The sequence below is a fragment of the Eriocheir sinensis genome, chromosome 8, assembly GCF_024679095.1.
Source record: "Eriocheir sinensis breed Jianghai 21 chromosome 8, ASM2467909v1, whole genome shotgun sequence".
Lineage (NCBI taxonomy): Eukaryota > Metazoa > Arthropoda > Malacostraca > Decapoda > Varunidae > Eriocheir > Eriocheir sinensis.
In genome coordinates this window covers 19933097-19946534 of record NC_066516.1, presented here as the reverse complement: position 1 = coordinate 19946534, position 13438 = coordinate 19933097, and the positions used below count along the sequence as shown (strand labels likewise).

Genomic DNA, 13438 nt, shown 5'->3' with positions numbered 1-13438 from the left:
CAAAAATATCAGAATGGAATTAGGAGCTGAAGTTTGTCATGATCAGTGTGAAACTATTCCTGCTCCTAATTATGATCCTAAAAGAGATGGGTATCACAGACCATGCTACATGAAGTTTGTCAAAGTCAAGACAAACACAAAAATAAGTACTGTTGAAAACAGTATTGAAAATCAAAACAAAACCCAAGAAGAAATCTTCTCTGAGAAAAGCAAACCCCAAGATGTAAGTTACTCAGATCAAAGCAAACCTGAACTTGGGAAGCAGAGTGATCAAAGTAAAGCAGAACAGGAAATCCATTCTGATCACAGCCACACTCATCATCAAATCAGCCTCGAAAATCACAGTGAAACAAAAGATGAATATTCCTCTGGTGACAGGAAAACCAAGAATGAAAATTTTATTGAGGAAAGTATAAATGAATATGGAAACTATTCAAATGGAAGCCAATATGAAAATGATTCTGCATCTCAGTGTGAAACTGTTCATGAAAACTATTCTGATCCTATCAAAGAAATTGAACACAAAGACCATACAGACTCAAGCAACATAACATCTTAGATATGACTTCTCACTTCAGCATTGTGTGAGGCATTTTACTAAATATCAACCTTCAAACTGGCAAATTCATGTGTATCGATAAGTTCATAATAAAATTTCCTTTTTCATCTTTAGCTTCCTGATCCTTCTGCATGTAGCAAAATCAGCACTACACACTAATAGAAAACTTTAATTTTCAGTTTCATAATGGTGTAGCAAACTTTCTTAAATAGTACTTACTTTGATTAGTGTGAAGTGTCTTAGGCAGTATTCAAATGTAATCAAAAGTAGATGCAAATATAACAGATAGCATACCTGTGGTGGTGCCTTCTCTTGCTTATGGAGTTCCTCAGTCAGCCGCTGAATTTCTGCATCTCGCTCACTCAATGTGGAAAGAGAGCGCTGCTGCTGAAGAGACAGCTGCTGCTCCAAGGCTGCCACTGCTGCACGATTGTCACTCTCAAGTCGCCGCAGCTGGTTCTCGTAAGAGGCTTTTAAGGCAGTGGATTCCTGAAATTAATGCAGTATGTACTTGATTGGAAATTTTACAAACAACATTTTTTGACAAGACATGATGAGGAGCTTAAAGGGCTGGCATGGACAGAATTTTGCAACACATCTTTAGGTTCATGTTGCCCTTAGTTTATATTTCAAATCAATTGGAGAATTTGGAGTACTGAACACTCCTGATTGTATATATGCAAAACAATATTCAAAGTGGATGAAATGGTATCATCACATGATGCTGTGGAAAACCAAGAGATGAGATTTTTCACTTCATTACATCCTTTTCTGCTGCATCAATGCTATTGTAGATTTCATACAGAAGGAGATTATGAAATGTCTGAATAATAGCATCAGCAGGACTAATAAAATACACAGTATTCCTACTGATTGTGAACAATGGAGAAGATGTATCACTGCACTGAGACACTATCCACTAGGGGTGGGCAGGTACCAGTACCAGCTAAATGGTACGGTACCGGTACCAGTTGCTCGGATTTATTTATTGGATTTATTGATAATTCTTCATGTCCGATTTTTTTTTTAGGTTTCTAATAAATATTGTTATTGTTATTAGACTATGATCGAGTACATCCATAATAACTATACATGCTATTTTTTTATCGAAAAAATAAATATTCACTTCATTCAGAGAGAGAGAGAGAGAGAGAGAGAGAGAGAGATCACCACTCAGTGAGTGGATATCTCGGTGATATGGGTACTCGACTACTCGATCATAGTCTAATAACAATAAAAATATTTATTAGCAACCTAAAAAAGAAAAAGAATCGGACATGAAGAATTATCCAGTAACTCCACTAAATAAATAAAATAATAAAATAATGGAAACGGGAGCTGTGATGGAAATGGAAAGCAGGACAAAATGGTGGGAACTTGGGGAGACGGTCAGCGGGGCCCATACCACATGGAGGCAGGCGAGCGCCGAGCGTCACTAAGATCCAAACGGTACCGGTACTAGCGGCAATGCGCAGTGCCGAGTGATCATTAAGCTTCCCGGAACCCAAGTGATCATGAGGCTTCGCGGTACCAGGTACCGATACCAGGTACCGGTACCTGGTACCGCAAAGAATCGATTCCTCGCGGTACCGGTACGGTACCTGGTACCATGAGCCTCTCATGATCACTTGGTTGTTCGAAGCAATGATCACTCGCGCATTGCGTACCGTGGATCTTAGCGGTGCTCGCCTCCATGTCTCCCAAGTTCCCACCATTTTGTCCTGCTTTCCGTTTCCATCACAGCTCCCGTTTCCATTATTTTATTATTTTATTTATTTATTGGAGTTACTGGATAATTCTTCATGTCCGATTCTTTTTCTTTTTTAGGTTGCTAATAAATATTGTTATTGTTATTAGACTATGATTGAGTACATCCATAATAACTATACATGCTATTATTTTATCGAAAAAATAAATATTCACTTCATTCAGAGAGAGAGAGAGAGAGAGAGAGAGAGATTTAAATAGAAAATCAGACCACACAGACCCCATGGTCCAGACTAGGTGGTCTGTCCTTAAACCTAAGTGATTTTACATTAATCAGAAGGCTCCTAAACATTGCATTTCTACTCTAGTTGATATTAAGTTGAAGGAGAGAGAGTTTTCTTTACAGGAAATTTATTTGGGAATTTCATCAGAAGTCATGAAGAAAAAAAAAAAAACTCCTTCGGGTACCGGTACCGGTACTAACGGTACTTGAGTTTTCGGTACCGGTACTACCGGTACTCAAATTAACGGTACTTGCCCATCCCTACTATCCACTTACAGATTTGTGTGAGTATATACAAGATAATTTTGCAGAGTTTTTTAGCTAGTTAATTTTCTATGTAATCAGCATGTGCAGGAAAATCATGCTGTAAAAAATCACAAAACAAGATAAAAAGCCTTCCATTGATTAGATACATGATATAGATTCACCCATTTGAGTGACAATTGGTTCAATAATTTTGGATTCTTTATATCCTTGGTACAACAGTTAGATCTTCAGGGTACAATCTTACTTTTCGTAATGAGGCAACTTGTTGGGAGTGAGAATCAGCTGCCAATTGAGCTGCAGAAGTGAGGTTGCGAACTTTCTGACGCAAATCTTCAAGATGCTTTCCACACTCCCCTTTGCAGACAGACTCTTTGACAGCTCTGAAAGTATCCTTGCCTTTAAAATTGATTTTTAAGATACAAATTTACATTAACATAATCATTATACTGAACATAGTTTTATTTTAAAGGAGTGATCTAGTTAGCACCTCATTTACTCATAAACTTACTTTGTTTGTTGTTTGGATGATATCTTATAATTTTCAAATTCTTCCTTTAGTTGATCGTATTCCTGCTGGCACCGAATGTGGATGTTTTCCCCACCGTTCAAGAGGCCTGGAGAGCAAACCAACCATGACCATTTGCATATTTAGACCATTTACATATTTAGAGTTTAAAACAATATATAAGAAAGCATATAGGGCATGATTTCAATAAAAGCTATTTCCAGTTTAACCCGTAAAGCGTCAGAGATGTAAGAAATACATCAGCCGCTCTCAGACACTTGGGCGTCGGAGACGTAAGAGATACGTCAACCTCCTCCCATCTTTTTCCTGATAAATTACGTCCTCAAAACATCTCCATATACTGCTCTCATACATTACATGTTCCGTATATGCTGCCTATTTGACCCTGATAACATGAATATCGTCTCTTTTTCCCTTTTATTAGTTTTCAATTTTGTAGCGGTTTTTGCTCCATTATTTTTGTGGTGGCTGCCTTATGGCGCTTCAATCCAGCTAATATGAACACTTTCTAATTTCCATTACTTACTCTCCCCATTTCTAGTGTTTTTTGGTGTGTGTTGTGTTGTGGTGGTGAAACCTTGTACAATATGAATTATGATATGCCTTTTGTTCTGTCGTATGGAAAACAAATACATATTATTTGAAAAATATTTGCACTCTGAAAGGCAACACTTGCACGGAGTATCCGGTGATTGCCATCGATTTGATTTTTAGACACAAACACACACACTCTCTCTCTCTCACACACACACACACACACACACACACACATGTGAACATTCTCCACCCAGACAGCTGCAGAAAAGGAAAAAACAATTACGGAAAACCAATCACATGGGAATGGGCTTTTTTCGTGATTGTATAATTTCTTGAAGCTAAAGTATGACACGTTTTTTCCTCTCAACACAGTAATGATGTTATGTATGTCCCCAACTCATTGCTCCAAGTGTGAGGAATAAAGGAAGCGAAAAAACTATATACATTAGGTTTCGCTAAGCCGCTAACTCATGCGCGGAATATTTTGTGCGCCATAATACCACTTCCAGTCAGTTCTAGGTGCAATGACTGTCATTTCCATTCCTTTCACATTATTTAAGACTGGTTTCGCCAAAAAAAATAAATCCAAGATGTGGTCGGCACAGGCGTAACCACAAGGCATCATATTTGCTGACGCTTTACAGGTTAAGTTTTACTTGACAGAGATCAACATCACAATAACATGAATAATGTTAAACTTCGATGATTTGAGTTTTAAATGTTGTATGAGGCATGCTCTTACTTTCCACATCCACTGGGTGTTGTGAGTGGAGGTTGGCAGTGATGAGCTGGTCCCTCAGTTTGGTGATGTGGTGGCAGAGTGTGTTGATATCTGTTTCACTGTTGTCTGTGTCAGGCTCCAGGCGGGACAAAAGGAAAGTGTTCTCCTGAGCCAGTTCTGATACTTTATCCTGAAAATAATGAGTTCGTAATAATTAATCTTATGAAAGTAGAGTTCATAATAATTAATTTTATGAAAGTAATACATGATAAACAATACTGATTTCCCTATGCATTAAAGGTTTGGTGAGACCTAAACATTTAAAATACATCAAGAAAAAGGCGTGAGTCACACTGGTAACTACAGTCTGACCTTTAATTTGTGTATGGCCAGAAGGTCTTCTTGTCGGGTTCGGTCATAAGATGCCACTGATAGCGAGAGGTCAGTCAGGCGAGCCTCAAGGGCTGCCACACGCTCTTCATGTGCATTTGCTAGGTCCTTTGCTGACTCTTCCATGCCAGTGGAACGGGACCTCTCCTGGACAGTGGAAGAGCATGATGACTGGGTGTAAGCTGAGGATTCAAATCAGTAACTTTCCAAAACTGGCCCATTGAGTGGCAACACTAGAATCAGACCCATGGCTTTGAGTCTTGCTACTTAATAGAATTTCGTCCACTTCTGTAAGATGTGAGACTCTTAGACCCATCTCAATCACATGGCATTATCTTTGAAGTGCATCAAAGGCATTTATCTCTACTTACAGAACTTTAAGGAAGTGCAATAGAGAAGTGTTGGCTTTACTATATCAATTTGTATTACTTTTGAATGAAGTGCATCATTATAAGGCATTTAGTATTTACTATAAATCTTTCTAAATTATGATCTTAGTTATTTTATTGTCATGTGACACACTCTTGCCTTACATATTCTTTCAAAGTTTTAAGAAATTCAGAATAGTGCTGGGACTCAAAGCTCTAGGCCCAATATCAGCTGCCATAGCTGTGGCGAGTCATCCACTACTTACTTATAAATTTTTGGGTCTATGTGTTAAGAACAAAGGAGCTTCTGTATGTTTTGAAAGACTATTTGCATAAACGATAAAAGTCCTGAGAATTTATGTTTCCTTAGTTACCTGCAGTAGTGCCTGATTGTGTTGAGTGCGTAATTCTTCCATCTGCCCTTGGAGTTTTCGAAGTAATGGAGGCTCCTCTGCCTGCTGCTCAGCTTTTTTTAGACGAGACCTGACCTGGTGGTATAAAAAAAGTCTCATGAATTTAGTTATGTCCAGAGCAAAAAGGATATTTTGAACTGAAGGGGTAAGTAGATGGAAACCAATGTGAAGTACATGATGGATTGTAAACCTGTACCTGTTCCAGTTCATTCTGAAGATCGCTGATCTTCTTCTCATAGTGTTCAGGGACTCTTGTACTAGCTGGTACTGCACATCGCTGAAGCTGCTGCCGTGTCTCTTCTAAGATTGCCTCAGTGCGTTCCTTCAAACTGCGCTCCACAGACAGTTTACTTTCTAGTTCCCTTGAGGTAAAAATGTTTTCATTGAGTTGTAAAGAATTTTCTGCAGGTTCTACAGTATATGGTACCATTTTAGGCTTTTCACACAGCTACAATAATATTGTGTGTTTCCTCCTGTAAGTTGCTTTATCTGTCTCATACCTATCTTATTCATATTTTTTACCATCATTTTTTTAATGTGTTACAAAAGTATGTTCATATTTCTATATTGGTATATCCAGCAGTGAAACATTTTCTTGAATGGCAGACTTCTCTTTTGTTTCTTGGATCTGGCTTCCCATTCTGCCTACAAGCATATCGTAAGAGGAATTGTAATTGTAAAGATAATGGAAAAATAAACAACAAAACAAGACCTTTTTGTAAAGTGCATATAACTATCATACTCTATAGAAGCCAAGAATACTACTTCGAGTTGGATGAAGTAGAAGCTGCAATTACAGTCATCTATTTTACTGATGTTACCTCAACATGACAGCTGAGTTTTGAGAGTCCTGGTCTCGCTCATGTTGAGATATTATCAATCGACTTCGAAGGTCTTTCATTTTCTCCTCACAGTTTGCTTCACATGACTTTCTGGCACTCTCAGCTTCTTGTAGGTTCTTTTCCAGCTTTGCATGAAAATCAAACAGAAAAGTCAGTAGGTCCATTGTTTTTACTTTTAAATTACCTGGTGTTATATGGTCAAAAAATGAGGTAAAATAAAAAAAAAAGGTTATGTAAAACACCGTGGCCAATAAAATAAATTGTATGGATATTTCCATACTCTACTTTTGTATATTTGTACAGTAAACAATGGCACTAAAAGTTAACACATACTCATACATCAAGTGAATTACATGGTGAGTGTACAATGAATGCCAAATATTCTATGTATATGTTAACCACGATGAGACAAACAAATAATACATACATTAATACTGTTATGCCCTAATACTTTTTGTCACATATATAAAAAAAATACTCATTTGATTTACTTCCCCCCCATAGTTTAGCCTAATTTAAATATGACTTTCATGATGATGACATACCTTTTCTTTCTCTGCTAAGAGTCTCTTTTTGTCATTTTGAAAAGAAGTTTCAATTCGTTTCTTCTCTGAGGATACTGTGTTTAGAGCAGAGGTTAAAGCAACTATTTTATTCTTTAGGTCTTCAGCATCTTTTGATGTGCTTGCTTCTGTATTGCTGTCCTGGAACATCAAGAGTGATTTGAGTTAGCATAATTGTTGTGTCCTGTGTCACACAGTGAAGGCATGCAACACTTGGCAGTTTTTGGCTGTCCAACATTTTCCATATTCTTGTGAAATGGACTAGTCCTGTTTTATAATGTGTTGGAGATCAGGTTATAAAGATATTAATGCCTTTAACAGTGATGCTTATTATTTCTTTTTGAAAAATAACATGGTCATTTTCAATAAATAAAGTTGTTTTATTATGAACACTGAGAATGTGTCACAGCAAAATTAAAATTGGGCAATACCTTTGGTTCTGCATTTGCCGAGGCTTCCCCTTCTCCCTCACCCTCAGGAGGCTGCTGCCCCTCTGTCGGCTCAGCAGCACCATCACTGCTTGGCTTTGGTTTGCTACTGGAGGTCTCTGCTAGAGCAGATAAACTGGCCTCAAGGGCCTCCTTCTCTTTCAAAAGTCCTTTATAAGCTCTCACTACATCTGTGGATGGATTGACCTCTTAGTACTACTTGTTAGTTGTTACTAAAGAAAGACTTTATTGCAACCTCCAGGAACTGAAGAGCAAAATCATCAATGTGAAAATTTGGGTGAAATGGTGCCATAGGGTTAAGTGCACAAATTATGTTCATTTATAATTGTCAAAAACTTTCAAACAGTACCTAGTAAAGAAAAGAAAATAAAAATCCATTCTGCAAGGTGATTGTCAGTGCGGAGAAAGACTTTTCACTTCTCTATTAATATAATTTGTGAATGATCTTATAAGTCAGTGGAACCTAACAAAAATTAGGAGAAAGCATATTATATTGTGGAACTGGTTGTATGCAAATGATGGCAAATGTATGGGGAGGCGGTGGCCGAGTGGTCAGCGTGCGGGCATGGTGAGCCCGTGGACCTACGTTCGAGTCCCACCACAACACGCTGATTTTTCAAATCATCGCAGAGTGGCAGCATTTTACCCACTTGCTGCCCAGATCTTCAATCGACCCTGACTATAGCAACTTTGTTCAAGAGGAGCAGCGGGGGGCAAAATGGGCCAACCAAAAGTCATATATCACGGCAGCCACTAGAAACAAAATTGCCTGCAACACTAACATGCTGGGGTTGCACAGGAGGCCCCTCAAGTAAGCCTACAGGCACTACAGCATGTAAAAAACAAAACAAAGACAACATTATTTTTAACCAATAATGGATTCTGTGGGCAAAGTTCCATTTTTTTTATATAGTTTTATGCTTTATGTTTCCTAGAGGTTGATCCTACTCATAGGATTGTTTCTGTATGAGACAACCCTGTGTGGAGGAGATCAAGGGGATGCCTATGTAACTCATGGCTGAGGCAAGTTGATCGATCCTGCCAGGAAGGACTTAGGATGGATAGGCTAGCTGTGTGGGAGCTTGCTTGGCAGGATCATTGGGAGTGGAGGCGGCAAATGAGTGAGTGATGCATCCCCAGGCATATGCTCCCCATTAATTAAGTCAGATAATAATTACCAAGAAAACCATCAGAAATAATTTGCATTGCTAGAAGGTTGAAGGGGGTGGAACCTCATCTAGAGTCAACAAATATATACAAAATAAACTCATCTGTCTTTTAGCGACCCTAAAGCATACTCTCCCGTATGGAAGGGTTTCACTAGAAGACAGGGGAATATTTGTAACCTCCCTATAGGGGGCTTCATGTCCCTCAGCAAAGTATCCCTGAAGATTTTCATGATGATTATCATCCTAAACACAAAAACATATCAGAATAATATTGGGCTGCCCACGAATCCCAGCAAATACTGAAAGATTAAAAATATCCTAAGTGATGAGACATATATGTAAATACACAAAAATACAAACCTTTCAACTTTGTTTCATACTTTGAAATTTGGTCCCTTTGTTTTTCTATGGTTGCTAGTAACTCCCTCTTGCTTGTCATGGCGGTAAGAATCAAACATCAGCTTGGCTGTCAAAAACCTTGAAAAAAACAAATAAAAAATATATTCATTTTTATATAAAGACAATGGACTGAAAACCAAACCAAAACAAAAAAGGAGCCCACTAAATTACTAATTGCAGGATGAAACAAGTTTATAGAGTAAGGGAAAAAAGTCACAGGTAATAGTGACTCCTTTGATATAGCACTTGGAAACACCAAACATACATATAATTTTTTTTTAATCAGTTTATTATGGAGGAACTGCTATATATATGAGCTTAGTGCTGATCTACCCAAAAGCAAAATTAAGCAAACATAGCCAAGTCCAAACATAAATTAACTAAGTCTAACCTTTCTAGCAATGTTTTCTAGTTCATAAAGTATTCATAACATAATACAAATTTAGACAGCAGATGCGTGTGTGATTATTTAGTAAAGGACAAATTAAAATTTCATGTTGTAGCTCGATATTTATGACAATGTTATGAGAACAAGAATTCTCTTCAATAAGACTCACCACTGATCTGTCATAACAAATATATTCGTCATCAGAACACATGCACTGTCAGCACCCATGGAGTGCACAGCCTTGCCTCCTTCCTCAAAACACAACATTGACATGATGTCTTTGTTTGTGGGTATAAAATTACAAACAAATGGTGAAAAAAAGATTTAAAGTTTGCAGTGTCTATAGTGGAGCTTTTCAGTCTGACTAATCACAAGGCACCATTTATTTATGTGTCTATATGTTCTTTGTCTTCACAGCAAATTTGTTTATTATTTTCTGCATTTCTCTTTCCATTCCCTTACAGCTGTTGTGTGAACATGACGGGCAAAGGAGCAACATGTACCCACGGTATATACTGGATGTCATATCAATTTGTGGATGGCCCACAAACTTTTTATTCTGAGACAATACAATAGCACTGAGCTTCTTCTGCAAGCAAAATGTGCTATTCAAAAGTTATGTGTCCAAGTTATGAAAAGCTCGATATTATTCTAGTGTTTGCCCATACTCACCCCTCTCTACCAAAACTAGCTAGGGGACCTTTGGGAATGCTGAGAAGGCTTCACAAGTAAGCAGCATATTGTTCAAGGTTATCTATATGTAATTCATGAATAAATTAACCCATTTCTTAACTTGAACTTATGCAGCTGATCTTAGTCTGATACTCATTAAAGATTTTCACTAAATGGTAACTAGCTCCTTGTGTAAGGAATTTTCCATAAAGATGATACTTTTCTAAGGATTTTACTTAGTAACGATCAATCAAATTATTTAATGAGGAGATTTTCTATTCTCTTTTTTCTATTACTCTCTCGGTCCCATATGTCCTCTGCGTGTATCGAAACACACGAGAAATTAATCACAACAAGGAGAGGGTATTCTCCGGCTGCCTGGGATTGAACCCGCGACCAGTGTGACGGGAGAGCCACTCCTTACCAAGTCGGCCAAAGAGGTACCCCATTCGCTGAATGGGTTATGGGAGGCTCACTCATCAGTCTGCGCCGCACTACACGGCTTTCCCCTCTAAGTAGATTAATTTCTGTGTGTTGAGACCTTTAGGCAGTGACCCATTTTGGTGCACTATTTCACAATGTCCCCATAGAGACATACCTCCAACACTTTCCGTTTTCTATCAACCTCGGAGAGCAAGGGCCATCCTACCTGTTACCCCTTCGAGGAAACTCAACAGAACCGCAGGATAGGATGCCCACCGTATGCCACCAATTTAATGATGAGATTTTCTATTCTCTTTTTTCTATTACTCTCTCATTCCCACACGTCCTCTGCATGTATCGAAACACACTAGAAATTAATCACAACAAGGAGAGAGTATTCCCCGGCTGCCTGGGATTGAACCCGCGACCAACGTGACGGGAGAGCCACTCCTTACCGAGTCGGCCAAAGAGGTACCCCATTCGCTGAACGGGTTATGGGAGGCTAACTCATCAGGCCGTCGCCGCATTACAATTACATTGAGGGCAACTATCTATAGTCTGTTTCCATAAGATATTACAGGCAGTCATGCATTCTCTTTTTTTCTTTTCATTATGATTAGCTATGTGGCAGTCAATCATGGCACAGAACCTGCCAGTTTGCTTTCACTTTGGTTGCTGGCGTCATGACTGCGCAATGTTCTTAGTTTACTAATAATAGCTGGAATACTACAAGGCCTACTTATATTTTTTTAGTAGAATTGCCATCCTCAAGTCATAATCTATAACAGGGCTACTCAACTGGTGGCCCGTGGTCTGTATCTGGACCTTCTGTGTTGTAATTGGACTCCAGGCTCCAGTAGTAGAAAATATAATTAAATAATGTGAAGGTCCTGGTGATGGGTTCTTGCATGTGTATTTCCTCGACTGACTGTGGGGATGAGTGTATCAGAACCTGTCGATGCCCACCACAACTAATCCTGCCGCCACCCAACACCCCTCGCATGCAGCCCTGAAGGGGAGAGAGAGCTTACCTAGCGGTGCACGCAACCTTGTACTCACCACCTTGCACTGTGGCCGCGGCAGTAGTAACATCATCACCCCGGGACGTCCCTAGATACAGGTGACGGCCATTAGACCCACACGGGAGGGCGGTGCGGGCACGGGAAAACAGCGAGGAGTCAACGCCCAGCCCACGTCAGCTGATCGGCCAGGTGTTTGCGCCGAGTACAGCCCTTCAGCGCCTTCTTCTTCTTCTTTTGAACTGTTCCGCTTTGTATCGCTTCTTAGGTCCTCCTTGGTACTTCTTCACACTTGTAGATACTTCACTATGCACTCTTAGTTACTTCACTGCGCATACTTATATACTTAACCCTGCACTTACCGTAGCTGTTCTTCTGTAGTTGACTTTACTTTTCTATTTTCTTTGCCTTTATTTTCTTCACTTTAGCCTACTTTGGTCTTTTCTTTTTGCATTTACAACAACAACAAAAGTCGAGGCAAGACCGAAAGCCAAAAAAAAAAAATAAATAAATAAATAAATAAAAATAAAAAATAAAAAAATAAATAAAGAATAATAATATTAATCTTTAATAACTATATAGTTTTATCCTGCCGTACTTGTACTGGTACCGCCAAAAATCTAAACATTATTCCAGTTTCAGGAAAGGAGTTAATTTTATGCCTGTAATGAAACGGATGAACGCGACGAACCACTCCCTTGATCAGCCACTTTCGCGTTATTGGTGTGGCGTCAGTGTTCGGCAATGGCCCTGTGTTCAGCCATAATTCAGAGTTGTCGGTCCTCCAGCGACGATAACGGCTGTGTAAGGATGCTGGCGAGGCCCCCGGACAACTTTATGCAGGACTTTGGAGGGTGTGTAGGCATGGGGAGGAGGCGAACCAGTGAGGCGGGAACTGAGGTGCTGAGGTAAGAAACAAGCTTTTTTGTCTAATATTCTCTGGTATCGTTCGTCTTAGGTCAGCAGGCCTCAGGGCACCGAAATGATGAAAGCTACAGTAGGCACATGCAGTGTACGTATATAGTGCTTGACGAGGGCTCAAATGATGAAATATTGCTCAGATAATATTACTTAGATGTATATGAGTATGTATGGTAAAAAAAAAGCATGAATAGGATAGTAAAACCATCAGAACAAAGTAAACGATCAAGAGATATGAAGAAATCAATTTGATAATCATGAAAGTGTGCCGTTGGAAGGGCACACTTAATCATCACAAACAAGTGAAACACCATGTTCACCTGGAAACACCATAATAGAGGGAGTGGAGAAGTACACTACTTGGGATTGGAAGTCAGCAAAGAAGGAGTAGGAGGAGAGAAACAAAGGAAAATAAACGAAGGAAAAGCCAGGAGGATGGTGGGCATGATCATGAATGCAGGCAGCAGGACTATAAATAAATACGAGGTAGGCAGGAGTATGTGGAAGGGGATAGCGGTGCCATACTGCCTGTACGGGTCAGAAATAACAGAGTACAGGGAAGGAGACATGGCAAGACTAGAAAAGGTGCAGAACACCATGGGCAGATGGGGACTGGGTGCTCCTAGATGCACAGCCGTAGAGGCCTTAAGGGGAGAAATGGGATGGAGTACATTTAAGGAGAGAATTATAAAAGGCAAGATGGGATTCATGAAGAAAATCGAAGGACTAAGTGGAGAAAGATGGGTAAAAAAAGTGATAACAGAGGACAGAACAACATCCTCGTGGAAAAAAGAAATAGCTAGATGGAAGAGGAGAGAAAAT

General features: G+C 39.2%; 2 protein-coding genes across 6 annotated transcripts in view; one reads left to right on the top strand and one right to left on the bottom strand.

Moving 5' to 3' along the window:
- The window catches only part of LOC126995648 (uncharacterized), a 12362-nt gene extending 11696 nt beyond the window's left edge, over positions 1–666 (top strand). For all 4 annotated transcript variants that reach the window (XM_050855393.1, XM_050855391.1, XM_050855392.1 and 1 more), the window contains one exon: positions 1–666. This exon is cut by the window's left edge and continues 136 nt beyond it. In XM_050855393.1, coding sequence (XP_050711350.1) covers positions 1–559 — 559 coding nt within the window. In that variant the 3' untranslated portion in view covers positions 560–666.
- Positions 1–12004, bottom strand: part of LOC126995647 (GRIP and coiled-coil domain-containing protein 1-like) — a 13590-nt gene extending 1586 nt beyond the window's left edge. The window contains exons 1-12 of one of the 2 annotated variants that reach the window (XM_050855388.1): positions 11708–12004; positions 9155–9271; positions 7608–7795; positions 7159–7317; positions 6593–6738; positions 5968–6133; positions 5733–5846; positions 4973–5137; positions 4622–4790; positions 3325–3430; positions 3061–3196; positions 854–1048 (exon numbers count right to left, since the gene is read on the bottom strand). In XM_050855388.1, the coding sequence (XP_050711345.1) occupies positions 854–1048; positions 3061–3196; positions 3325–3430; positions 4622–4790; positions 4973–5137; positions 5733–5846; positions 5968–6133; positions 6593–6738; positions 7159–7317; positions 7608–7795; positions 9155–9233 (1623 nt within the window). In that variant the 5' untranslated portion in view covers positions 9234–9271; positions 11708–12004. The remainder of the gene's footprint in view (positions 1–853; positions 1049–3060; positions 3197–3324; positions 3431–4621; positions 4791–4972; positions 5138–5732; positions 5847–5967; positions 6134–6592; positions 6739–7158; positions 7318–7607; positions 7796–9154; positions 9272–11707) is intronic. The other variant, XM_050855387.1, reaches the window with a different exon arrangement.
- Between the last annotated feature and the right edge of the window lie 1434 nt (positions 12005–13438).